Raw genomic sequence first — 27,225 nt, 5'->3', positions numbered from 1 at the left:
ACCATTAAAAATTTGCTAATGCATCTCCTTGATATAGTTTCCCTTCTTTGCCAACTCTTTCCAGGCAGGATTTTTCTGGCATTTGGACCATTCTGATTCTTCTATTTCTTTCCTCACTGAGAGGAGCTGTAGAAATGAGTTTGTGGAGGCTACGTCTTCACCCCTACGATTTACTCACTTTCCCCCACTTTCATTTTGCGTAAGCTTCACTATGCTTAGAGCAAACACCCTCCACATTGTCCTTTGTGCCTGTTTAGCAGCCCCGGGTGCCAGGCACTGTACAAACACAAACCAAAGATACAGTCCTTGCCTCAAAGAGCATGCGGTCCTCAAAGATCCCTAGAGCATCCGTGGTCAAAATGTCACTTACTTCAGATTACTTCAGGTTTTGCTGCTTTTAACTGGTCTTTTTGTCCTTGTAGCACTGTATCCCTCTTTGCCAGTTGGAATCCTTCCTTTTCCCTCTCCTGGATTCCTTTTTCTCTACTTTTTCCTTCAGATGCTATCAACTTTGCTTGCCTTGTGTGTTTTCCTTTTGACCCCTACCAGTGCTTTTTGGGATTGACAGCCCTCCCAGCTTGAGAAGTGGGAGAAAAGGGGTGAACCGAGGTCACGGATCGGTTTGGCAGACCTGCCCTTTCTTGGTCTTGGTGTTCTTTCTCTGCTTTGCTTTCCAGAGGACAAATGCAAAGTGGTCTGGGTGCACTGTGAGATTTAGAAAAGAACACCAGTTTGAGAATAAATATACCCAACCCTCCAGGGTTTGCTTTGTGTTCATGTCCTCGTGGTGGAAGAGCAGATCACTGGGCTGCCCGAGTTCACTAGCAGCAGAAAGAAAAAGTCCTTGAGGTGTTTCTCATGTCTTTAGTGAGGAACTGCAGACATGGAGACTCTGGTTTAGAATAAATGTTACGGAGCGAAACTCGGTTTGTCGGTCAGCTGTGGTTTAGGCCCCACCCATCCATGCTTAGATATCAAGATGCAGTTAATGGGTGTCTGCTTTAGACTCGTGTGTCTGCGTGTTGAAATTATTAATAATTTTTTTTTTTTTAAGAATAGACCTCAGAAGCAAATTTTCTCTGTAATTTTAGTTACTGAAACGGATGAGACTTACTCTGTAGACCTGATGCGCTTAGAGAGGTAGGAAATTAGTGTTTCACTTCCCTGATGACATGAAGGACAAGGTCGCATTTGCTGTGGGAGTGGCACGAACTCCACGAGTTGGTAGAAGGAATTTGTCACCCAGCAGACGTCATTAAAATTAGAGACAAACCAGAGATACTTTGCTGCCAAGGGTGAAAGCTCTCTCCTTTGTTCTCTGGGCTTGGGGTGAAGGGCCCCATTTCCAAGCACGGGGGAGCTCGCAGCTTTTGTGTCCTGGGGTCAATGTACACTTGGGGCTCGGAGCCTCCCGAGTCTGCCATGATTTTCTGCCTGTTTCTTTCTCAATTGCACTGTTGAGCCTTATGCTTCCCTGACTGTTCCTACATTAGGTTTTACATCTCTGATTTTCTGCAGCGTTTCTAGCTGCCATTCCATAGCAAGGCTTGCTTCTGTAAATTGCCTCCTGTAGTCCTTGTGCTGGTAGACACCAGGCATCAGGAGAATCTACAGAACATACTCCCAGAAAAGAAAACAAGATGATCTTGTAAAGTTACAACAAACACAGTTGACACCAGGGAGGAGGTGAGATTTGTAGCCGTCCACGAGGTTTTCAGTTCACTATTTAGATCCCAAGGTCTGCTCTACTCTGTACTCCTTTGTGTTTATCTACACACATTCCTTGCACCTGCCTTCTCTTTTGCAACTGTTCTTAAATTTTTTTCTACTTAGAGCTTCTCTCTATAACTGATGTGAGCCACCCCCTCTTCACCTCTGTGCACGGTGGCCCCAGAGCGGTTAGTGGGGAAAAAATTACAGTGAAAAGGCACTTATTGTCCCTTTAGGTGTTCTTAAATACTACGAGAAACATTTGGCAGTAAGACTGAAAAGACTGAAAAGATCACCAGGAGCACAGTTGTACCCACTTATCTTTGGGAGAGCAAAGTCTGCACTGAGGATTACACGGAGTGGGACAGGAGCCCTGCACCTGCAGTTCTGCAAACAAATGCTGTGCACACAGGGCAGCTTTCAGCCTGGCTTGCGAGAGGTGAAAGTCTCAAAAGTTAAATCTGGTCAAATACAAGTAGGTAGCCCTAGGTTTTCCTTTGGGAAAACTGCTGCAGAAGCCTGTGCTGGAGGAGACGGGAGGTGGCTGAGGGTCCGTGGTGTGCTGTGATGCTGCGAAGGGCCTTTCTTTGTGCAGAGCTTTGCGCAGCGCTTGCAGCTTCTTAAGAACAGTGTCAAGCAGTCGCCGAGACCGAGCGCCATAAGAAATGAGCCCGTTTTTTTTCTTGCAGTACCTTCTTGTAGACCTTGTATTTTTCATAGGCAATTCCCTTCAGATTTTCCATGATTTTAGGTGCATGCATTAGCAGGTCTGGAACAGGTACTGTGGCGAAGAGGCACTTAATTAGAAGTGAGCTTTTGGTGCAAGCTCATGTGATAATGAAATCGAATCCACTTTCTACCCCAAATGGCCAGTGATTACTTTGAAGCTTCTACCTCTGCTGTTTGTTCACTTTTAAAAGGAGAAGAAAAAAAAAAAGGAAGAAAACCTGAGAGACCAGACTGGATTTGGAAGAAATGCTGTGGGACAGGTGGCCGGTTTCTTTGCTGGCATTAATCAGCATAGCAGGCGTGCTGTCAGTGGGCTCTAAACTCTCCCACACAAGCAGGGAATGTATTCTGTTCTTTTCCAGTAGTTTTCCTGTTGTGTCCAGAAGCAACGTAAATCTTCCCTAAAGAGTTACGAGCAAGTCCATCAGTCGTGCAAATTGGAGAAGTTTTTCCCTTTCCTCTCTGCCCCTTGCAATCTCTTCTCAGCCGTTTTCTGTGCCGCGTGGTGTACCAGACTATACCTTTCTCAGTTCTCGTCTTGTCAGACTTCCATGTGCTGTCCCACCCCCCAGCAACAGTTGCTTTACAGTTCCTGTCAGAGGGCTTGTTCGTGTGTTAACAGGGAGATCTTAACTATGGGGAGTCACCCTTTTCTCCCCGTTTCCCCCACCGAGCCTTTTCTCCCCACCCTTTGCAGTGCCATCCTGTCCTGTCTCTCTATGTTTGCGGTAGAATTAATATTTGCTGTCCCCACCTCCAGGTTAGCTCTTCCTGTCTGTCCTGCAAAGGGACGTGGGTGGGTGTGTGGACAGAAGCATCCTGGTGATTTCTGTTTGTTTGTTTGCCTTTTTTTTTTAATTAATCCCATAAGGAGTTTCCAGCAAAGAGGGCCATTCAGTGAAGCCATGCAGGTACCTTGCGGATGTCTGTAATCCTAATTCTTGGTGCTTACCAGGCTCGATAAATTTTGTGTATCGTCCCCTCCCGTTGGGGTGGCAGATGGATGTCCCGCTTCCTTCTAACAGCGCTGTTGAGGTGCATCTGAGCCCCCGAGCACTGGAACCTGCAGGGAGTTCATTTGCGGGAGCCTGAAGGAAGCCCTTGCCCTTCATTTCCAAGGGCAAGTAATGAATGAAACCTAGAAAGACCAGTGCTTTTGAGGGGGGGCTCAGAGATACACACAGGAGTTGCAGAGCCCTGAAGGTTTCTAGCTGTGTGGGTCTCGCATGGCTGATTTCTCATAGCTGTATTCTTTAGACTGGTCTCTCCTTACTCCCCTCGCGCCTCCCCCAGCACACTCTGTCCAGCAACTTTCCATTACAGGAAACATCTGCTGGGAGGCAGGGCTGAGCCTGGGTTACTGCAGGGCATTGGCCGGCAGAATTACCCAGCTACGGTAACTTAAAGCTTGTGCGAGTCCTTTTGGTATCTTCCCCGCCCGCTCCTTCCATGAGAAACATGAACAGGGACTGAAGCTGCCTTTCAAAGCAGAGAGGGACTAGAGAGGAGAGCCTGAGGCAGGCACTGAAGGAATAACTGCTTTTCTGGTTTCAAAGGGGAAAAAGAAAGCAGCTGGAGTCTGAGCCGTTTGCCGTCCTGTTCGGTCCTGGGAACCGCGGCTGGATCTGTGAATTACAGCTGGTCCGGTGGGGTCCTGGCGGTCGGAGCTATCTGAGTTGCTGGCTCTGGCCGTCCTGGGCATCGCGCCTCGGTCAGGAGTTGCAGATACTTTGCACGGAGCTGTCTGGGGCTGCTCGGGCTGTCGGCACTTTTGCTGTGCTTCTGTAAGGGCTGCTGCCCACAGCAAGAAGCTGGTGAGACTGGAACCGAAGAGCACGAAGGTCGCCCACCAGCACTTACCCTAATGAGCCACTTTTTCAAAGTCCTCTGGATGACAAATCCTCTCTCAGATCTACAGAGTCCACTGGGGCAAATGAACTGAATGTGAGCAGGAAAGTAGGGAGAGGCATGTAAACTTCTGCCAAGCTGCTGTATCTCTTTTGGCTTTGAATCTAAACAAGAAGCGGTGACAGCAGGAACAGGAAAAGCAGAGTTCGATCGAGAACACGGGGAGCTGTGCAAGAGCTGAGGGAACGCTATGGATTCCTTGCTGGAGTGCGGGGCTCTCTGGGATCTTGTGCTGGATCAAGAGCTGCCGTGTGTGCTGTGGGACCTGGAGGCGCTTGTCGACTTATCGCAAGAAAATGTCAGCTGGGGATCAGATGAAATTCCAGCTGTGAGTGTCTCTAAACTGGACTGTTTGTCCCTGTCACAGCAGTTCTGGTGCCAAGCAGAAGCGTCTCTTGTAGTACAGGTTTTAGACAGGTCAGAGCATCCCTTACCGCGGGAAGGGAGGGGAGCAGCTCTCCACATGAAGACTGCGCTGCTTGGTTGGGTTGCTGCAATGCACTGAACCCAAAGCTCAGAGCTGACTGTAATCTCTATTCCCTCCTCCTTTCCCATCCTGTCTGCTTGTCCCAGGAAATATTGGGGTTGGGCTCTTGCTGGAGCCCGTCTCTGGCCAAGAGCTTTGCCAGATGTTCAGGCTAGAAGTTTGGTAAGTAAAATTCATATTTTTGTCATCTGCTGGTTAGCACATTTTATTTAGGAGTAAGATACTTTCCTTTGGGCCCACAGGTCTGGAGCAAATATATGAGTTGATGTTAAAAAATGTTGTTTCTAGTTTGTTGAATTGGTGTGAGGAAGAGAGAATGCTTTTTGGGAGGTGATGGTGTCTGTGTTTCCTTCTTTGATTTGACAGCATTTGACAATTTTGTAAGGCTAATGCTAAATAATCTTCATATTCCTCCCACCCCTGCAACCTCACCACCACCACTTCTCAAACAGAAGCTACCTTCTGTAATCACTTTGATTTTTGGGGCCCTTGCTGGAAGGCTCTGCGGTGCGCGCATTTTTGTGCTTTGGGAGATTTGTAGTGCGCAGTTGGAAGAGATAGGAGAGGGTTGTTGAGAGAAAATGGAGATAAGGAGGGAGGAGGTTGTACCTGTGGTTGCTTTACCATCCTGCATTTATGGGAGAAAGAACCCAATAGATTAGATGCGAGATACGGTCCTCCTGAAATTGTATCTCCTTCTATTTCAGTCAACTCTGCCTTCAAAAGTTGTTCTGGCTATAATGGAGCAGCTGTCCGCCTGGGCATGGTGCACAGGAGCTGGTCTAACGTGGACAGAGTCACCTTATAGTTTAGTACACAGCCAGCTTCTGCTCTCCCTCCAGCCAAGAGCAGCATCTTCTCTGAGGCCTTCCATGAGACCTCGTGTCTGCAGAATAAGTGCAGAACACGGTTGAGTCCCTGCGAGAGCCTCTTCTGAGCCCCACAGAAGTGTTCTCGCTGCACCAGCGGGTGGTTGTGTGTTCTCTGACCGCCAAGCGGAGCGCTTGATGGGGAGAGGAAGGGGGATGACTGCATTATTCTTGAGCTCTTGATGGCAGCGATCATTCATGTTCCTCTGGCAGGGCTGCCGCTGTAGTAAAGCACCTTTTTTCTGGTGTTGCTGCACTGCTATGGCGAGAGCCGGGGATTGGCAGCGAACTGATGCATTGCAAACAGAGCACGTGTCACACCTTGTACAGTCTGGGATCGCAGGAAGAGATTTCTCCTGCAGCCACAGCTTCCGTGCAATTCCGTTTTGCTACCTCGCAGATGTGGGTATAGCCCTTCTGCTCTGTACTTGCTCTTCCAAGTCGGGTTCTCCTCTTCTTCTCACTTAATGCACTAAATCCCAAATCCTCCCGTCTGTGTGTCTGCTGTGATGGGAGCTCCTGGCCTCATGCTTTGTAAGTGCATCTGATCCCCCTTCTCCTTACCGAGGTGCTCCTGTTTTCCCACTCCATTTCTCTGTACTCATGCCCGCCCCTCTCTTTAACAGGCGCTCTGTTATTTGCAGGTGTTGAGTCCGACATACAAACAACGGAATGAAGATTTCAGGAAACTCTTCAAGCAGCTTCCTGACACGGAGCGCCTCATCGTAGGTAAGGTCGGCTCCTTGGTGCAGTGCTCTGTCGTGCTGGCCTGTGGTTTGAGAAGGAAATGAGAGCACACGTGCATACAGCTTGTTCTTCTTTGGAGAAATTGCCACCAAGCCCATCGTGTCTTTCTTGTGCATAGTTGGAACCCCTCCGTACCATTTCTAATGGGTTTCATTCATTTTGCTTCAGTGAGAGTAACGCTGATTTGTATCAGCTACAGCTCTGTTCCCTCATCATTTGAGGAGCATGTTTTCTTCCACAGTGCTCCCCCAAACCTGACAGCCTGTTAATGTTAGAGCTCTTTCCTCATTGGGTCGGAGTTGCATGTCTCAATGTATGTACCGCTGAGCTTCCCTTTTTTCTAACATCCTCTATGCTTGCTAGTCACACATGACTGCCCTTCCCAAGCCCATTTATGCTTTGGCCTTGCAGCTGATTAGTGACTGCCTAGCGCATTGCATCCGTTCTTTTACCTTATGTAACTGGTGATCTCATACTGTTGAAAAATGCACATCTTAGCAGAGGAATAGAAATTATTTAGGATGCATAAACTGAGAGAGACGTGAACAATTACACTACAAGGTGAAAAGACAGAATAAAATCTGGAAATAGTTCATAGGATGCTGCAGAATGACGAGCTAGTAAGGCAAGGTCATCAGTCAGTAGGGAGGTTGTCTGTAACAGGCCCTCGGGAGGAATCCTAACCCAGTGGACAGAGCAGCAGCTGCGGCTCAGTTCCTTCTGCCTCTGCCTTTGGCTTTTGCAGGACTCTGTCAAGTAGCTTTTTCTCTCAATGCTGCTTCCTATCCTCACGTTTAGGTTGTCCTGTCTTCTGGTTTCGGTGCTCCTAAATTATCATCTGTTGTCCGCCCACAGATTACTCATGTGCGCTACAAAGAGACATTCTCCTGCAGGGCCGCCTCTACCTCTCTGAAAACTGGATCTGCTTTTACAGCAACATCTTCCGTTGGGAGACACTGGTAAGGCTGTCAGACTGCTGCATTGAGCACGTGTTTTATGTCAGCATATTTGCTGACATTGCTTTAAGAGCACTCTTTCTCATCAGTGTCTCTCTTTACCTGTGGTCTTTTTCCCCTTGCCCTTTCTGCATGGCACTGACTGTAGCTGACAGTTCGCTTGAAGGATATCTGCTCGATGACCAAGGAAAAAACAGCACGGCTCATTCCTAATGCCATCCAAGTTTGCACTGACACTGAAAAGGTACAGCCTTGAAGCCTCCACCTCTGGGGTCACTCCTTATGGCTGTAAGGGCCAGGGGAACATAAGTGTGTTGCAAGGTTTTTTCCCTTTTTTGACCCTTTTCTGAACTGATTTTTCTCTCCATCTCTTCCCATTCAGCACTTTTTTACTTCCTTTGGGGCTCGAGACAGGACGTACATGATGATGTTCAGACTCTGGCAGAATGCTCTCCTTGACAAGGTACAGAGACCAGCACCTCCGTGTTGGGGTGGGATGAAAGGGAGGTGACGAATATGTGCAGAAGCGTAATACCTGGGACTAATGCACGTGCACAAAAAGGCGCAGGGACTGTGAGCACGTGTGTTTAGGCAGCGCGGGTATGTAACTGCAGGTGCAATTCTCTCTTTTTGCATAGGATTCTGCCTGTGTCCTGCACACACAGTAGCTGCTGCTTTGCCTCTGCTGAGGTGTGGAAGCATGTGTCTCAGGAAGGCGTTTTTTCGAGGTCCGTAATTCAAGTGAAACCGCCCCGAAGAAAGCAGTTCAAAATGCAACAGAAATAGCTCAGTGCACAGGCAAAGCTCTTAGCAAGTCTGTGCTTCAGAAGTGTAGAGTTCAAGACAGGACAGCAAAAGAGCATATAGAATAGATGTTCAGGGCATCCCAAAACCGAACGAGACCAACGGTGGGCGTGGGGTGCACTGGGTAAGGGCTCAGTGCATTGGATTTTAAAATAAAGCAGGAACATGCACCTGCTATGGTAGAGGCCCCATATATCCTATATTTGATCTGAGTATCTGTTCCACAGCCCATTGAGTATTTCTGGCCTCACTGAGGGAGTAAGACTCGTGAACTGATCGTACAGTGCCACTAGCATTTCGAGATGTTCTGGCTTGAGTTCATACCGTACTGGAAGGCTGAAGTAATCGAGCACCCAGAATACCCTGTCCTGAAAATCAGGGCAGTATTTAGTATGTAAAAGGATCGCTTTGCATTGGGCAGCTTGTGTTGCTACCATCTGCTGTAATTTGATCAGCCTTTTGAAGTTCCTCACAAAATTCAGTGCCTTTGGTTTCAAGGTCAAAGCAAGTGGGAGCTGAGACATGCAGTGATAAAGGCAGGAAACACTTCCAGAACTCTTCTTCCAAATGTAGGATCGGTGCTTGGCAGGAGAGAGGGAGAAAGAGCCTGGCCTATTTTTCCTGATACGACATGTGAGTTAAAGTACATGTGGGAAGAAGGTGTAACAGAATTAGACATTTTTTCTGGATAAAAGTTTCTCGTTAGAGTTTTTTTTCCCATGCTTCTGATTGCTACTTTGGGGAGCTAGATTAAAAATTTCCTGCCTTATCTCATGCAGTGACTACGGGAAGAAGTTCAAACCAGCAACTCAGAAAAAGTTCACTAGATTTGTTTTCCCTCATTACCAATAAATCTTTGTCAGTGGTCATAAACTTGTTGTGAGTAAAATCGATCCTTGTTCATCCCTGTACCACGTATTGAAATCACAAGTTCTCCTGCCCCATTTCTTATGAACCTCAGAGCGCAGTCATATGGTGATCAAATGACCTGCATCCCTAAAAATCTGGGCTTTTGCGAACGGTCTTGATAATTTATTTTCTCGTATTAGCTGGAAGTGTATGCAAGCTTTTCACAATACTATCTGGTGAGACAAACTCCCTTTGATTTTAAACTGCAACAGGAAATGTTTTTCTCTGTTGCTGTTTTAGATCATTTTCCCTGCAGCTGTAATTCTTTAGGCAGCTTTAATTTAAACAAACTTGGAGGGAAAAAACCTCATAAGGCATTGGGATTTTGTATAGTAGGAGACAGTAAATGGAGGCACAGCAGAAGAGGCGGGGAAAACACGTGTGAAAGGAAATGCAGATTTACTGCTTATATTATTACTTGTACAGCATTGTAGCAGGAAATCTCATTTTGTGTCCTGCACTATGTGTTGCCTTTCTAATAGTCGTAAGTAACATGAGATTGTGGCACGGAAAAATAACCCGTGAGGTTTTAGGGCAGAACCTGGGCTGACAGCAAAGGCTTCCTTGGCAAAAGGGCATCTTACTGCTTAGTGGGGGCAACCTTGAAGGCAGCGTGGCCGAGGAACGTGAGGATACGTACACCTGCAGCCCTTAGCCGGCACGGAGCTGGGACAGCCTGCCAGTAACGCATAATCCACTCTGGAGCATCCCTAGAATTCAGGAGAGGTGAGCCTGTCGGAAGAGTCTCACCTCCCACCAGGGGCTGCGTCAGAATCTCTCATGTCTCCTTTCAGGGCAAGGAATGTAATACTGCTGACAATGGTAGTTCCAAAAATTCATTATATTTTAGTATTCTCAGGTGAAAATGTGTGCTATTCTCTGTTCCCTCTCTTAGCCTCTGTGTCCCAAGGAGCTCTGGCACTTTGTCCACCAGTGTTATGGGAACGAGCTGGGTCTGACTAGCGATGATGAAGACTACGTGCCTCCTGATGATGACTTCAACACTATGGGGTGAGTGAGGAGGAGTAAAATCTGCCTGTGATGAAGAATAGATGGCCTCAGGAGAGCAGGAGTCCTGATATATCGCATACCTCAAACTGCTCTTTGTCCCTGGTGAGAGATTCTGGGTTCTGGCTGAATGTTTGCCCTTAAATGTGTGATGTCTAGAAAGCTGAAAGCATACCATTTCCTCACAGAGGTCAGTAGGGATTGAAATGCCTGCCTTTCTACTTGCTTAGCTAGATGAACAATTCTGTAAATGCCAAAGCATCTTGGTCACAAGGCCAGCCAGTGTGTTACGTGGTCAGAAAGTGCTGATGCTTGTGAGTCTGCGGATAAAAAATTGAAAAGTTTGGGCTTGATCTTCCCTGCGCTGAGCCATTTCTGCTTCCGCTCAGACTGGAAACTTCATAGACGTATTCTGACTTGCTCTGTGTGTCCAGTTGTAGCTGTACTGAGAGGGGTAAACCTAAAAACCTGTGTTCTCTGTGGCGTCTCAGCTACTGTGAAGAAATCCCCGTGGAAGAGAACGAAGTCAATGACAGCTCCTCAAAAAGCAGCATGGAGGCCAAGCCAGAAGCTAGCCCTCAGCTGCCAAAGAAATCTGTCACCGCCAGCACACTGACGTCTACGGGAAGCAGCGAAGCGCCAGCCTCGGTAAGTGTTCTTCCTCCCTTGCCGTGGGAGCAGTAACCCTGTTCTCTGGGATCCAGCTGGGACCCCTCGAAGGTACCGGGTAACTTTACCCTGCAGCTCGTCTTCCACTGCGGCGGACCACAGGCCTCGGGTCAGTGATATCTGTGAGCATGGCGTTTGGCCAAGAAAAAGTGAGCAAAGCGCGCCTGGCCTAAGAGCCAGTAAACTGGGGCTCTCAGCGGCAAGAGTATTTTCTTTTCTGCACTTTCAGATGAAAAGTTTTGGAGATAAAAGGGTTGTAATTTCTCCTCTGCCCTCAGTTATTCCCTAGGAAACAGTGTGTGCCCGCAGACCTTGTTTAGATATAACCTCAGATTTTCCTAGCTGTGTAGGGCTTGCCTGGGGGCAAAACCAGTATTGTTTGTGTGCTTGTCTGAACAAACAAAAAGCCTTGTGTCTGTCCCGAGCTTGAACTGTGTGCGGTTCTTTGAGAGGAGGTGATAACCCTCCTTCTCTCTCCATTATTTACAGAATAGATTTCCAGACATGTTGAGGCCAAATGTTTAAAGATACGAAAATTAGCCTGCAGATGTAGGGTTTTCAGAAATAACCCCCAATGTCCAGGTGCTGTTCCTGCCCTCATTGCACTCTCTCTTGGCTGCAGTTCGATGGAGTTCTACCAGAAGAGGAGGAAGCAGTGGCGGAGAGTCCTGTGGAAAAAGACCTTGGCATTGCAAATATCATGGGAGAGAAGATTGAGATCATCGGCCCCGTGAACTCCCCTTCCCTAGACTTCAATGACAACGAAGACATCCCCACTGAGCTCAGTGACTCATCAGAGACCCACGATGAAGGTATGTGGCGAAGGGTCGTTCTTGTCAGTGTTGTTTTCAGCCTTCTCCCGTCCTTTCCAGCGAGGGACTGGAGTGACAAATATTGAATTCCTTTTCTGGACCTTAAGAGTTCAGAAGATGCGAAGAATTCCCATCCTGGGCTGCAGAAGGTGAATGGGGGGGGGGTGTTTGGAAGGATGTCCCTAAAATAACCCATGTAGTTAATTACACCTTTGGATGTTCCAACTATTGTCCTGGGACCAGTGGAGGAAAAGGGTTAGAAGTATCTTCTTTGGGTTCCTTCTTCACAAAGTAAAATATGAAGGTCCTGGTACTGTGAAAGCGCAGCTTCTGATATTGGCACAGAGGACCGTGACTGGGGCTTGCGGCGTCTTTCCTCACAGGGGAAGTCCAAGCCTTTTACGAGGATCTGAACGGCCGTCAGTACGTGAACGAAGTGTTCAACTTCAGCGTGGACAAGCTGTACGACTTGCTTTTCACGGACTCCCAGTTCCAGAGGGACTTCATGGAACAGCGCCGGTTCTCTGGTGAGCCGCTGCTGGCAAAGCCTGGGCGCCGCCGGACGCTGCGTTCCTTGCGCGGCGCAGAGGCCCGTACAGCGGGAGGGTCTCGGCACACGCCTTGGAGGTGTAACTGTGCCTGATAATACGCTGAGCAGATCTTGAACAGCTGTAGTCTGTACTAACGGTAATCAAAAGCAGGTAGAACCAGCCGTGTTTCAGTGATGATGTGCAGTCGGTGATGTAGTCATGCTGTAGTCCTCCTTCCCCTGTAACTGTAGGTTTGCTCAAGGCACGATGTCCTCAGCCTCTCCCCTTTCCCTGCACTGGCAAGAGGGGAAAGTATGCACGGTTAGCACAGCAGACCTTTCACGCTCAGCTGAGCTCTAGCGCTTCTGCAGCCAGGCTCTCCAAGGGGAAGGAAATACTGGCCTGAGCTTGGTTAGATGGCTGTGCCTTTCCCTGGGGAACTGACCCGAGGTCCCTCTCCAGTTACTTGAATGGAATATTGTTTTGTCCTCTCAGATATTATTTTTCATCCCTGGAAGAAGGAAGAAAATGGCAATCAGACCAGAGTGATCTTGTATACCATTACTCTCACTAACCCTCTGGCCCCCAAAACTGCCACTGTCACTGAGACGCAGGTATGTGAAAGGGGAGCAGGGGTGTAATGCTTTGTAGAAATAGGTCCTGATTTGTTTTCTTGTCTTGGGCATGCTGCTTTGCATGTTTTCATTCTCCATATCCATTTTCCTTTACACATTTTTCTTGTATTAACATGCTACCCAGTATCACTGCAAACGTGAATAGCTAACCTTGCACTCGCACTGGATTGCCTTGCAAGGAAAGGACCATAAATTTTCCAGCAAAAGCAGATGAGTTTGTAAACAAGCCAGCACATTTTAACAACTGTTTTGTCACACATACTGGTGTTTTTTGAGCTGCAGTCAGTCCAGCAGATGTTGTTCATTAGCAGGGCACAAGAAAGTCAGATACTGACTGGCGAGTCCTTCTCACAGCTCTACCCAGAGCTGTCCAGGCTTTTTTATTACTGGTGATGACAATTAGATGATTTGTTTGGAAAGGTAAAAAGGGGGGAGCATCTGCAGTGCACTGGGAAGAGCCGGACTAGCTGTATCTGATAGTGGCTGCAGCTGGAGAGGGAGAAAACACCTCCTTTCATGTCCAGAGATATGTTCAAGTGGCCAAAGGTAAACACGGAGAGTGAACTTGAGGAAATACTAAGAGGGAGCCTGGAAAAGGTGGGGTGTCTGAGCGCCGCATTTCAGGGAAAGGACTGTCCCCTTCGTGAGGTTTGTTCTGGGGCAAAGAAAGCAGCAGAGCAGAAGCACTTAAAAGAAGTAATTGACATGTTTTTATGGTGTTTAGAATCGCAGAATAGTTTATGCTATAAAGGACCTCTACGCAGAGCAGGGCCACCTCTGATTTTAGATCGCGTTGCTCCCTGACAAGCCAGACACCAGTTTAGTGAGGAGAGGTGAGACTTGCACAGGTCGCAAGGAACTGCTCCTCGCGCGGCAGTGTACGTAACTATGTGTCTGATACAAAATGTTGGAGGTTGAGCTGCTGGAACCGAATGCCCCTTTTGAAATACGCCCTTAGGGAACAACTGCGTGAAACACTTGGTTTCCTCGAGCATGCTTTCCCTTAAAGGTGAGCTGTTCACGGAAAAATTGCGGAGATGAGTCTCGTATTTGTGGCAGAGCTGGTTTTGTAAAGTGCCATAGGGAAGGTGCCAATCTATTGAAGCCGTGTTCTAACCAGACTAATAGTTGCCTTGCATGCTGTCTTTTATGCAGACAATGTACAAAGCCAGCCAAGAGAGCGAGTGCTATGTCATAGATGCAGAGGTGCTAACTCACGACGTCCCCTACCATGATTATTTCTACACCATTAACCGCTACACGTTGACTCGTGTTGCCAGAAACAAAAGCCGACTCAGGTACACATCTTGTGGGATAAAGAGCTTTATTGATGTCCAGAAGTCATCTTTGGGTGGGAGTTCTGCTGTTTCGTGTGTTAGAAGGGGTTGGGGAGAATTTAGCCTTATTTCGTTGTCGTACTGCCAGAACACTGCTGTCGCGTAGAGTTACCGTAGGGGCAGCTGCCTATTGTGGTGACTTTGAGCAAAAACCAGACCCAATACAGGGGAGTTACAGCTGGGTCAGGGAAAGGATTTACAGGGTTTTCTTGGCCCTTTCTTGGAAGCAGTGGTTTGCAGGGCCAGTGCTCACACACAGTCAATGGTGTGTGATAAGCAACAGGACATAATTCCAGGGAATGTGCCTCTGAGCAGGACCTGGGGGGAATTGCGGAAGAATTTGGTACCGGGCGAAGCTATGGGCTTCTGTGTTAGACTTGGATAAGTGAGGTAAATGTCCGCCTGCCACATGGCTGAAGGTCTCGGGGGTCCTGCCGTGGCCTTTTGGAAGGACTTTTCATGCAACGCTTTTCCTCGAGAAACACGAAAGGCTGAGACCGTTCCAGACATAACAGTGTGCATGATTATTTTTCGTATTTACATTGACAAAGGATTGTGGATTGACATCGCCCTCAGGAAGCAAAATTGGGAGAATGACTTTCCTTTCTCCACGTAGGGTTTCCACGGAGTTACGTTACAGGAAGCAGCCTTGGGGGCTGGTGAAATCCTTCATTGAGAAGAATTTTTGGAGCGGCCTAGAAGATTATTTCCGTCATTTGGGTAAGAGTGGCAATGACTGGAGCTGCGGTAATGACCCACAAACGGGCAGCTTCTACAGTTTACACTTCCCTGCGAGCGGGGCAGCGCGACAGCAATTCCTGCCGCCAGCCTACTGCGGACCAGGCCTCGGAGCGGCTTGTATGACGAAAGGGGCCAGCCAGACTTATTTCCACAGGGTTGGCAGCGCTCGCTGGAATTAATCCAGTCATCAAATCCTGCTCTCTGGCAGGAGCGCAGGCAGTCCGGGGTCAGAGTTGGGCAAAAAGTGTAAGGGGTGCGTAGTGTGTTCCCTGGCATGGCCCACTTCTCTGGCCCAGCAGCCGGGCCGTTAGAGGGCTTTAATCTAAGCAAGGCCACTTCCACTGATTGCTTTCCCTTGCTGTCTCTGCAGAGAGTGAACTGACCAAAACCGAGAGTACGTACCTGGCTGAGGTCCACAGACAATCTCCCAAAGAGAAAGCGAGCAAGCAATCGACCGTGCGCCGGAGGAAACGGGCCCATGCCCATCTGCGGGTGCCGCACCTGGAGGAGGTGCTGAGCCCGGTCACCACCCCCACGGATGAGGAGGTTGCACATCGAATCAAGCACGTGGCAGGCAAGGAACTGCAGAGCCCTCACGGGTACCTCTGGAGAAAAACGAGCTTTACTTGTGCAGTGGGAAGAGGGGCTTTCTGGTGCAGGGAGGATGCATTATGGTTGTCTGAGGTGGAGGGACGGGTAGATGGAAACGGGACAGCATTTCTTAGCCTAAATGCAGCTGTCTCCTCAGGTTCCACTCAGACACGGCACATCCCCGAGGAGAGCCCCAGCGGCTTCCACCTGCAGAGCGTCTCCAAGCTGCTCCTTGTCATCAGTTTTGTGTAAGTGATTTTTTGCTTTCCTTCACAGTCAGCCTTTAAAAACTTTGGTCCTTTCTTGTCTCTCGAGTTCTGTGCTCTCCCCTGTGCGGCATTTTTCTCTCTCATGTTCCTCTCTGGACCCAAACTTTGCACAAGCATAGAGAAGAGCAATGACAGGCAGAAAAGAAGGAATTAAAACTTCCCCGAAACGCCCCATCAGCTGTTTTGCCTGGCTTGGTCCCAGCTTTTGCCAGCACTTAGCTGGCCACTGATCTGGCTCTGTAGGTTCTGGATCTTATTTTATCAGTGTCTCTCTACTCAGTTTTGATCTTGTTTTAACCAAGCAGGGGCTTCACAGACCTGCATGGGTCTGGGAGTCCTAACCGCAGGTCAGCTATGCTTTCTGGGACACAGGCAACAGTGTTAGTAGCACACAGGGCAAGGGGACTAAATACTTAAAAGAGACGGAAAACAACAGGTAGAAAGAATCTTTTTTATTTCAGCAACTCCATTTAGAGATTTTCAGTGACATCTAGAAACTGTGTGGGTTTTTTTTTTTTAAATTTAGAATAAGTCATTTAATGTAATCTGCTGATAAACTAATTGTTGTCATGAAAGATGACCATGCAAAGCTCTCTGGGAGCTACTGTGCTATCGCAACAGGGCTCAGTGTATGTGAGGAGTCTGTCGGTTACCTTTTAGTGAGCTGGAAAGATGCTGAGATTTGTAGAATGAGGTTACTTTTCAAATTCAGCTCCTTTCTGCATTTCCTTTTCCCGGTGGGGATGAAGACTGCAGAGGTTTGCAGCAGCAACCCAGCCAGTCGCTGCAGTGATACGGGAGATGTAAAGTAGTGTAATGATGATAAGACAGCCTTGTGCTATCTTGTGCATCTAGACAGGCGAGAGCTGATTTAAACTTTGTGTAGGAAGGCACGAAAAAGCTTTAGGACAGGCTGGTAGGTTAGTTTAGAGTGGTCAGAGCCCTCCATAAAGTTTCCAGAATGCTCTTCTGGCCAGTTGTCGTCCGCCTGACTGAACTGGGTGATAGTGGGCCATTCTTCCAGCAAAATAGCTGCGCTGTTCAGAGACGGGCATGAGCGTGTTATTTTGGAGTCTGTTCCCTGAGTGTGGCTGAGGGCAGGAGCAGAAATGCCCGCGCGTGGGCCGTGTCTGGTCCGGGTGCGGTAGGAGCGGGTAAGGCTGGACGCGCACAGGCTGTAACTGCATTTATGTGTCAGACAGGGCCCCGCACGGGCGCTTTGGACTTGTCCACAAGAGCCACACACAGCTCGTCTTTCGCTGAGCGAATTTCACCACTAATGCGGGCACACAGTTACTTGTCTGTCGTCCTCGCCTCTGTTCCCGCTGTTCTTTTCGTCCCTCCTCCCCCCATATATCTTCTGCACTCTGAGCCTCCTCTACTCAGCCCAGTTTCTCTCCTGTTCTGTGTCAGTCTGTTTCTAACCTGCAGCTACTCCGTCTTTTCTCTTCCCTGCTCCCATTAGGATCTGTTTCAGGTACTGTCTCTCCTTTTTTTTTTCTTTTTTTTTTTTTTTTTACCTCTTTACGCTCCTGTTTCCCTCCCTTTCTCTGCATTCAGCACATCCACTCATCCAACCTATTCTGTCTGACCTGTCATCCCCGTCTTTCTGTCCGTTCGCCCTCCTTGCTCGCACATTTCTCCCATGAGGTGAAGTTTTGGGTTTTTCTTACTCGGATTAAATTGCCACTCACCTAGAGTGTGGACCTGGGCCCAGTCACCTCCCTAAAGCTTTGGGCATTTTCCCAGGAGTGACCGGCAGTGTGGGCTGTGAAGGCCTCCTTGTAAATTGACTGCTTTCTTGATTTCCAGTCTGGTGCTGCTGGTCATTCTCAATATGATGCTGTTCTACAAACTCTGGATGTTGGAATATACGACGCAGACGCTCACGGCATGGCAGGGCTTGCGGCTACAGGAAAGGTACTGTCACACTGCTTTGTCTTTGCCTCTTTATGCACGTTTCCTAGGGATGCTATAGGTTTTCTCAGAACACCAAAGCCCTGGGCTGTATTGTAGGTTGCTTCCTTTTTGTGTAAAACACGTGAAGCGCGGGTAGCCGAAGCTGTGGGGTCATCAGCATTTCCAGATCTCAAACCACTGAACAGCTGCAGCAGGAGACAGCGAGTTAAGGCAACCTCTGCTTCTTCCCAGCATCCCATGTGACAGAGGATGCTGTAAACTAGTGTTTTGCCATCTTGGGCCAAGGTTGGCACCTCTCCTTTTGTGATAACTGTATGAAAAGCAGTGTCTAAGAAAGAACCCTTTGTCCTCAGAGGAGAATTTGGGCCTGTGACACACATCAGCTGTTAGGTAAGTGTTTTAAAAGGTTTGAGTCCAGATATCAGCACCTTGTTAAGAGGGTGGGAGGAAGAGAGAGGTCAGGAGGATGACACAGGGTGCTTCTTAACGACCCAAGCGTTCCCTGGCAGTACTAGATGGTAAGCAGTGAAGTGTAATTGCAGATTGACTTTGTTTCTTGAATAATTGGTAGTGCGGAACCTTGTCCAAGGCTTTTTGGACATCCTGCTTCAGTATAGTGTCTGCTTGGTATGTGCTGAGACATGTAGAGCTCTAGGTTGTATAGCAGCATTTCCCTTTTTTGCAGAAAGCACACGGACAGCGTCAAACCAGACTGAATTTATTGTTGATTGTTCATTGTCTGGACTCCCCCACATTGTCTAGGGTCACAGGCAGACCTTCCAGTCTGCGCTCCAGAGCGCCTTCGGTAGACGCCTTTTACAGCGGTTACCTGATGTCCCAAGGTGTTTGTTTATAATGATAACCAGCAATTTTGTGTTTGGAATTCCTTCCGGCATTTTTAGGTGAATGCTGTATGTACACAAATGCTAGGTATCCCGCCTGAATAGTGTCTCCTCCATTTTCAGAGGTTGAGAACATCGCAAGTCCACTTTACTGGTTTTTGTCCCTTTTCTGGCTGTAATTTTGTGTAGTCACAGTTATTCCCTTGCTAAGTTGGGTTTGACTGTGAGCATCCATAGAAATATTAGAAATATGCTACTGTTGTGATGATTTGTTTTGCATGTGTCTCATGTTATGGGCGTTAATATTTCTCCTCCTTAGGGAAGGAAATTATTATTTTCCCCATAATAACCCTGCTCCTTTCCCATTGATAGATACATTGAGTGATTTTGCCTGCTTTGTTTTCCTTTGGCACTCTTATTATTTATCTGGATCACTACAGTGTAGTCTTTTAAGTATAGGACATAATTATATGGTGTTTGTGTGCTTCTTGTGATGTGCATGTACTGGAATTATATGGGTAGCTTTATCTCCCCCACCACACAGGTAACTTAATTGCATTGCAGCCCTGATTGCTGTGGACATAGAATGGACCCATTTATTATTAGATGTGGTTCTACTGAAACTGAAGGGCTCAGCATGTAGTTCTTCACTTAGACAAGGAAAGCAATCTTTATTAGTAATAGAGTATTTTTATTAGAGACTAAGAGAATTAACCATGGGGAAGTGGGGCAGTGTTTTAAAACGGTTGGTTTTTTTAATTGTCATGCTTAATTAACATGTCTTTGTTTTATCTCCAGGTCTGGAGCCAGCTGAGCAAGGCAGATGGAAGCAGTAACGGGAGGATCACAGGGACTGGCTGCCCAGAGCTGCCGCTCGGGGCCTCGGGCAGCGGCCACTGGGGAGCCTGGCGAGGAGATGGTGCTTGGCTGGGCCAGGCCAAGGATAAATCCCAGTCGAGAAAAGCGGCGTAAGGAGCGTAGCAACAAGGAGCATCAACAAGGCAGTTAGCACAGCAGTTCGCATCGGCAGAGAGCACAGCAGAACAGCAGCCCACTCTGCCCATTTCTCCTGAGAGTTAAGAGGGGAACAAGTTAAGACTATTTGTTACATTACCAGGAAGAAACTTACCCAAGAAGAGAGACTTCTATGGAGACTTTAAAAGTCCTTACTGGACTGAGAGGAGGGATTGAGCTGTGTTAGAAACCAGAAGAACCCAAAGAGGTAAGCAGAAGACAAAGTTTGTAAAGACTTTTAGTTATCTTAGAAAGTAAAAAAAAAAAAAAAGAAAAAAAAAAAAGTCTTTTACCTATGTTAGAAACTATTAAAGACATTGAGCTATCTTAGAAACCAGAAGAGCCCAAGGAGGTAAGTAGAAGACAAAGTACTAAAGACTCTTAGTTATCTTAGAAAGTAGTTAAGTCTTCTAGCTCTGTTAGAAACCAGAAGAGCCCAAAGAGGCAAGCAGAAGACAAAGTTGGTAAAGACTTTTAGTTATCTTAGAAAGTAGCTAAGTCTTTTAGCTATGTTAGAAACTATTGAAGACGAAGTAGTAAAGACTTTTAGTTATCTTAGCTAAAAGACTTAGCTAAATGTCTTCAATAGTTTCTAACATAGAAAGTAGCTATCTTAGAAACCAGAAGAGCCCAAAGAAGTAAGTAGAAGACAAAGCAGCTAAGTCTTTTAGCTATGTTAGAAACTATTAAAGACATTTAGCTAACTTAGAAAGTAGCAGAGCCTAAAGAAGTAGAAAAGACTCATACCCCTCAGGAGAAACAGGCAGAGTGGGCTGCCGTTCTGCTGTGCTAACTGCCTCGTCTTTGCTCCTCATCGCTACGCTCCTTACGTCGCTTTTCTCGACTGGGATTTATCCTTGGCCTGGCCCAGCCAAGCACCATCTCCTCGCCAGGCTCCTCAGTGGCCGCTGCCCGAGGCCCCGAGCGGCAGCTCTGGGCAGCCAGTCCCTGTGATCCTCCCGTTAGTGCCTTGAGTGCTTCCGTCTGCCCTGATTCTGCTCCACTTGGCTCCTGTTCTGGAGGATAAACTGGGCCTGAAGGGAGGGGCTTGATACCTGTAAATAAAAAGAAAGTGCCGCTATTAGTCATAATAAAGAGAGCGCCTTGTATTAAATAAAGATTGACACAGCATGGCTAGGGGAAAAAAACCAAAACACAGAAACTGTCCATGGCTGCCTGTCCCCCAACATCACATTGCGTTGCATTATTCCCCATCAATGGCCATGGTGCCGTCTTTCAACAAACACGTCTCCCAAGCACTGAGAGCACACGGCCTTCTGTCCACACGTTCCCCCCGGCAAATGGCCTTTTGGTTCCACCCACATCACAACAACTTATGCAAAAGGCACATCTTTGCTATTAATTAATTACTGTTGTTAAGACGAAGTAACATTTAGGGAAATAATAAGCACCTTTAAATGCACTTTCGCTCGAGAAAATCTTCCCCCCCACGCCCCCCAAATTAAAAGATTAGACATAAACTGATACAATCTACATGCCCCCCCACAATCCACTTTGTCTAGATTCACTCTTGCTCATATTCTGCCTGACAGGTTACCCCAGTCTCAGACAGAATGGGCCCAGTTACTAGAATCTCAGCAGAAGTATCACGACTCAGAGCTACAAAAATGGCGTGAGATCATCAAATCCTCGGTGATGCTTCTAGACCAGGTGAGACCGCGCGGCCGGTGAGTTCTGTGACTTGAGGGTCACCGTGTCCTCCAGCCACCCGCTCGCGACCCTTACCTGGTTCCTCTGTAGTCCGTCAGGTGCGGCGCCTGTGCTGTGTCCCTGTAGATCCATCTTCTGATGTAGCAGGGTTATTTTCTGGATACTGCAGCTTCGCTGTCACCTGGTAGGGCTCCACGCACATCAAGGAGAGAATTCTGCAGGGCCAAAAACCTTATATGAGCACACCTTATATCTAGTCTCTGGCATCCCAGTCTGGAAAACGGACATTTTACCTCAACCCTAGATTCATATGTAGCTTGCGTGGATCCTTAACAGCACAAAGCAAGGGGTTTCAATATCTGCTGCCTAAAGAGCTGGTTGTACACCAGCTAATTAGAACAGAGTTCATAAATGAAAGCTGCGCTCCTCTACAGAGAGAGCTGCTCATTCTGCTCACCCCTTCTCTGTTGTCTTGGACAACAGTCTGACATGGGCTCCCATCTGCTCAGCCCCCATTTGTGCATCCCAGCCCTGACGTGCTGCTCCCCAAAACCAGATGATGATGGTTATCGATACTTTACATGGGAAGAGGAGGCAGTGATAGGGCAGGAAATCCCGAAGCGCTCTCACCTCTCGGTGGCATCACAGCGGAGAAATTTCTTGTCTTGCAGATGAAGGATTCACTAATAAATCTTCAGAATGGCATCGGGTCCCGGGACTTCGGGTCAGATCCAGAGGAGAAACGGAAACGTTTCCACTAACAGGCAGGAATGCAGGAGGCCAGAGGACGGTGTGCAATATGTGTAAATAGGATATATAAATATATATATATATATACAGAATATATATATATACAGAATCTAAATATATATTATATACAGATTTTAAGAGGAAAAAAAAAAAAGCCTACGTATCGAGAGGAAGCAGTGACCTCCAACACTGGCTGGAATGGAGCGTCCGGTGGCAGCGTGGTGTGTGCGTGTGTGGGAGGGCTGTGCTCTCCCGGCGCTGAGGTGCGCTTAGGGGCTGAGTGTGCTCCCCTGGGCCCGCGCACCACTCTTCTGTAATATTCCTGGCTGTTTGTCTGTCTGTCTGTTTAGTTTTTGTTGTTTCAAAGGGAAGCATCACAGTGAGTGCCCCCCACTCCCTCCCTGCGCATGGAGGTCCCTGATAGACTATGTTTATCTACACATAAAAAGGGGACACTGTCAACTCGCTTACCTTGCTGGCTTCAGGGCTGAGAGGTTTTGGCAATCGCTGTCAATCCCGTACAGAACTATTCTGCATCTGGAGAGGAAGCCTCCGGAAGAATTGCCGTAGGTCTGTAGAGAGCAGCTCTCACTGGCACTCACCTTCTGGACTTCTTGGAGCAGAAATACCATTTGCTGTCGTGCCGGCCAGCCTGGTTCAGAGAGCACAGCACGGAATGTGAATGAGCTGAAATGCTTTCTCCAAACACTGCTTTGCCACCTCCTGTTATTGATACTGCATTAATAGCCATGGAGATGGTGGGGAGGGGAGTATCTGCCTACAAGGTGCATGGATGGAGGAGAGCCACGCTGCAGAAAGCGCCTTTCCATGCCTTTGACAGTGTCCCCTTTACATTTTCTGTACTTCTCTGCTTCCGTGTGCTTGGGCCCCTGCCATTAAGCCATCCTTGTGCTGACGATCTGCATCGGTGCTGAAAGGGCTACTACCTGCGCTACTTCCCACTAGAGAGGGACTACTCCAATTAAAAGAAAACCAAAATTAGTATTTATTAGCAACTGCTCCCACTACTCTGCTCAAAGAATTTCCCTCCTGCCCCAGGTCTGCGAGACCATTTTGCTCGTACCACCGAGCCCTTACCTTGTCTTAATCTGTGGGAAAACATTAGGGAGGAAAAAACCCCATCCCTTCCCTGGGATATTTACCTGACTGCATCTATATAGCAACCAGGCCTCCAGAAATCCAAGAGAGGTTAAGAAGGGCCATGGGGACCAAAATGAAAAGAAGAAGGGGCCTGTCAGTCGGTGGCAGGATAGATCTGGAGGGGTGGCCACCGCCTGCTGTCCCTCATAGGTTTGATAGTGAAATATTTGCTCAGTAAGCAAGGCAAGTGGTGGAGCTGCATTAAAAATACAAAACACATTTTTTACTTGTTCTGGGGATAATTCCAGACTCCCATTAGCAGCCAAATGACAGAGAGGGGCAGGGAGGCTGCACTGTACAGTGTACCAAACACCACTGGGACTGCCTGGGAGGCAGGGTGCTCATTTCAAAGTTTAATAAATGCTTTTTCATCTTACCCAGCCAGGCAGATTAGGTGATGTGAGGCCTTCCATCTCCACCTTGTTCAACACCACCTTTTCCACCTTCTGAACGGCAGGAGGGAGCCAGCTGCATGTTCCCCTTGCGCACACGGTGCAGTTGGAGCTCGTCCCTTGTCTCTAATTCCATTAGGCGCTGAAAAAGCAGGGAACAGGAGGGTGAGTAACTGGTCTTAGTATCTCTGTACCAGAGACTCTCCTCTGCACAGCTGGGTGACAAAGCAGAGCCCAAGGAAAACCCTCCCAAGCTCCCGCTTGTGCATTCCAATTAGGAAAAGGTGACATATGTAGAAGTAACCCACTGCCTGCAAATTTTTGTGACCAAGTGCTAAATGCAACATGTCTCACATTTGAAGGAGCGTGGATGAAGGCAGGTTATCAAAAAGACATTTAAGAATGTGAAAGCAAGCTACAACTGGGGAAAACATACCTTGGTAACTAGAGAGCATGAATATTTATGATTATTTATTTAATTTAATGCTGCTGACTACTGTACTGCTCCCTGACTTGTTTCCAGGGAGGCTGCTGAAATAGCTACTGTACAATGACACTGAGGTGCTCGTGCCTGGGAAGGGCAAGTCTGCGGCTCCTCTCGGGACAGGAGGGCCCTGACCCCCACCGGGACTTGTCCCACTGCCCAAGAGTCTTATTTCCCCATCAGCCACTCCCACAGTTACTAAGCACATCAAAATCTCCTGCTGCCCATCTTCCCCTTTTCTAGAATTTAAATCCAACCACCAAGAAAGATGACAGAGAGGAATCCCTGTGCTTGCCACCTTGCCCGTGCTTGAAAACAAAAAAGCCACATCTGGAGAGGGAAACCTGGAACATGGGGTCTCAGCCTCCCCGCCAGGAAGGTTTTGTACATAGACAAATGCAACCCATCAAAATGCAGAGAAACCCGCCTGTCCAAGAGGGTCAAAAATAAATGGTAGTGTTCAGAGTTGGTTTCTTACCAATTCCACATTCTCTTGCCAGTTAGGGAGACAAGAAATCCGTTAGCCCATCTGTGCATCCGTCTTTTTTCTGCAGCATTCTTCCCGATTGCCGTCGCGTTAGGTTCGAGATGCTCCCACTGACGCGGCTTCCTTGGGCTTGGCCCTAGAGACAGAATTGCATAAGCTTGGTTAAATTAACGTGAAGCAACGCAGAGGCAGCTAGAACAATCACAAACACGAATATTCATTCTGCCCACACATTACTTTAAATTTGGTTTAACGCGTTTGACGTACGTACCGACACACAGCTACGTTAAATCTCTCAATAAAGAGCCTAAGGGTCGTGGTCACCAAACAGAACCTTGTACATGCAGTGCCCTTCAGACCGAGGAAGGTTTCTCCTTGAGGCCTGAGGTTTCTTTTTCTCAGATTCCTAGTTATTTACTTTCTTTGGATAGAATTCACAGTCTTTCATCGCCTCTTAATTTACCACAGCATTAATAAAAGAGAAAAAGGCAAGGCCTTAAGGCAAAACCCCCAATGGCATTAACGGTGAGGGCTGAAACGAAACCTTGGCCTGTTTTCACCCAGATGCCTCCTCTGGAGAGCTACAACAGGAATCGCTGCTGCAGCTGGGTCCCAATTGACACATTAATTCCTTTTGCAGCCATAGACAATTTTGGACACATCAGTTTATAATTACTTTTCCTGGAGAAATTAGCAACGCTTTCTAGGAGCAAGGCTGAGCAAGCTGAAGAATGTTACTGGGGGGTGATATTTCTGGCTGCCCTAAGCAGTCACAGCCAAGTTGTAGCTTGGCTTCCACTGCCAGGGTTTTGCATCTTTACTTGCCCGCCTTGCTTACCTGTTGCCAGAAATCCCACTTCAAAGGCAGCTTTCTGTAGAGCACCTCGCAGACGCGTTTCCCCGCCGAGTCCTCCCTCTGACCCCTCTGCCGCTGGGAATCTGCCAGGTGAGCGCAGCTGGGGTTGGACTTGCAGAATCTGAGCAGCTATGAAAGAAAGATTTTATTGAAAAAGCATTTATCCAGCCAAACGTGCAAACTAATGCCAACAGCTATAGCCTAATTCTTGCCAAGTAAGATGCTTCCTACTGGGAGAAGGGGCGGAAGGCTCTGATTTACCAGTCTGTGTGTCTCACCTGTTCATAGGGGAGAACAACATCCTCACTAATCCCAGCTTGATACCAACTCGCTTCTGACAAATACATTGTCTGCCAATGCTTACCCTAAAAGAGGCGTTTGGGCTGTGGCATCTCAGATGAGCTCAAAGGGAGCCTGAGACCTGGGTAATTGCCGTGCAATCATGCATTCGTAAAGTAGCTACCGAGCGTATCTCGTGCAGCACCTGTGCGTAAAGTCTGCAAAGGACCAAAAAGACACAGGTTATTTCATTCCACTTAACAAAGGCACCTGCAATGGTAAGAATAGGAGCTTAGCTATGAATTAAGCAGACAGCCAGGCTTTTTGTGTGCTCAACAATTAAGCGGTAATCCAAGGCACGCTTCGGTCAGAAAACTCTGATATTAATTAAGTGCTACGAACTTCTGCATAAATCCATTCTGTCTCCCTTAAGTCCTTTGGGAGAAGAGAAAAAAGTCACATCACTTTGATCTCTCCTAATGCATCTCAATTATGCAGCTGACATAGACTATCCTTCTCCTTGTAGCTTTGCTGTCTCAGACATGTATTTCCATCATCTTTCAGTGATCCTACGGCCCCTAACTAGAGGGGACAGACAGAGAGGGCAGCCTGCACCTTTCACACCACCCAGCACTAGGACACAGTGCTGGAGATCAACCCTAAGAAGTCCAGCACAGCTAACGAGGAATGAGCTGCACAACAGGGACTAGTGGCAGATGTTTTGGAGCAGCAATTCACTCCTGGCTAGTGAGGTCTTTCTGTGCTACTAGGAGGGAGAAAATATTTGGGACTCCTCTTCCCCTCAGGTTCATTTACACCGCTTCCTAATTCAGAGGTGGGGCAGTATGCAGAAAAGCAGAGTCAGTAATGAACACTTCAACGCAACAGTGCCCGGCTCAGGGGAGGCAATTCTGTCACATTTGTCGAGGCAGCTGCCACTGTCCTCCCCCCGACAGACCCGCTTTCTGCACCACCTGCCAAACTCCAGAGAGATGTGTCTGACGGGACCTCTCCAGGTTTGCTGCCGCTGGGACGTTCCACGGTGCAGTCACGTGGAGTCCGGCTTAGTCTTTTCAGACGGTCTCAGCACTAGTTACAATACCCAGCAGGGGCTTGCGAAAAACAATACTCGAAACGAGACTCTTAAACCAAAGCACCCAAGCTAAGTGGCTCCCAGAACGTGCGTGTGGGTGTAGTTTCCGAGAGGCGGCTGTGCTGATTTCTGCCCGCTCCCCAGCCTGGCATGCGCTGATCTCTGTGCTTTGCAGTCTCCACAGCACCAGTCTCTCTGTGCCATAATACCTTTCTTTTTCTAGATGTGCACGCTGGCCAAATAATCTTGTGTCTTGATTGACTGCCGATTGAGATTATTTCCCGATCTAGCCAGACAGCATGGGCTTATCTCTGAGCACGGATCCGCGCTGGGCCGTGCCCTCCTCTCCCACACGTGTTCTGCAGTGCTTACCGTGGCTTTTCCCTCCCGCTCACACCTTTGCTGCCGGACAATCATCCCCTTTGTCGTAGACGGACTGACCTGGTGCTGTCCCCGCTTGCCTTCCCTTGCCGCAGTCTGTATGCTCTTTAAGTGAATGTGTTTTATTTTTTTTCAGTAGGGAAAAGGACTTCCTTCTGCGGAAGGAATTATATTTGCACATGGC

The 27,225-nt window shown here is 47.9% G+C and overlaps 1 protein-coding gene across 10 annotated transcripts in view; it reads left to right on the top strand.

Annotated features, from left to right (window-relative positions):
- The window catches only part of GRAMD1B (GRAM domain containing 1B), an 87,838-nt gene extending 63,599 nt beyond the window's left edge, over window positions 1-24,239 (top strand). For 7 of the 10 annotated variants that reach the window (XM_065652121.1, XM_065652120.1, XM_065652116.1 and 4 more), the window contains 16 exons: window positions 6,348-6,432; window positions 7,306-7,409; window positions 7,555-7,650; window positions 7,789-7,869; window positions 10,015-10,130; window positions 10,619-10,775; window positions 11,419-11,608; window positions 11,992-12,135; window positions 12,634-12,752; window positions 13,929-14,071; window positions 14,727-14,830; window positions 15,222-15,425; window positions 15,600-15,690; window positions 17,524-17,631; window positions 21,041-21,158; window positions 21,830-24,239. In XM_065652121.1, the coding sequence (XP_065508193.1) occupies window positions 6,348-6,432; window positions 7,306-7,409; window positions 7,555-7,650; window positions 7,789-7,869; window positions 10,015-10,130; window positions 10,619-10,775; window positions 11,419-11,608; window positions 11,992-12,135; window positions 12,634-12,752; window positions 13,929-14,071; window positions 14,727-14,830; window positions 15,222-15,425; window positions 15,600-15,690; window positions 17,524-17,631; window positions 21,041-21,158; window positions 21,830-21,919 (1,950 nt within the window). In that variant the 3' untranslated portion in view covers window positions 21,920-24,239. Of the gene's footprint in view, window positions 1-3,858; window positions 4,676-6,329; window positions 6,433-7,305; window positions 7,410-7,554; window positions 7,651-7,788; window positions 7,870-10,014; window positions 10,131-10,618; window positions 10,776-11,418; window positions 11,609-11,991; window positions 12,136-12,633; window positions 12,753-13,928; window positions 14,072-14,726; window positions 14,831-15,221; window positions 15,426-15,599; window positions 15,691-17,523; window positions 17,632-21,040; window positions 21,159-21,829 lie in introns of those variants that run through there. The other 3 variants (XM_065652123.1, XM_065652117.1, XM_065652124.1) reach the window with 3 other exon arrangements.
- Window positions 24,240-27,225: the final 2,986 nt, after the last annotated feature.

Source organism: Caloenas nicobarica, chromosome 26, assembly GCF_036013445.1.
Source record: "Caloenas nicobarica isolate bCalNic1 chromosome 26, bCalNic1.hap1, whole genome shotgun sequence".
In the NCBI taxonomy this organism is placed as follows: domain Eukaryota; kingdom Metazoa; phylum Chordata; class Aves; order Columbiformes; family Columbidae; genus Caloenas; species Caloenas nicobarica.
The sequence above is the reverse complement of the archived record's forward strand: the minus strand, read 5'-3'. Positions and strand labels throughout refer to the sequence as shown.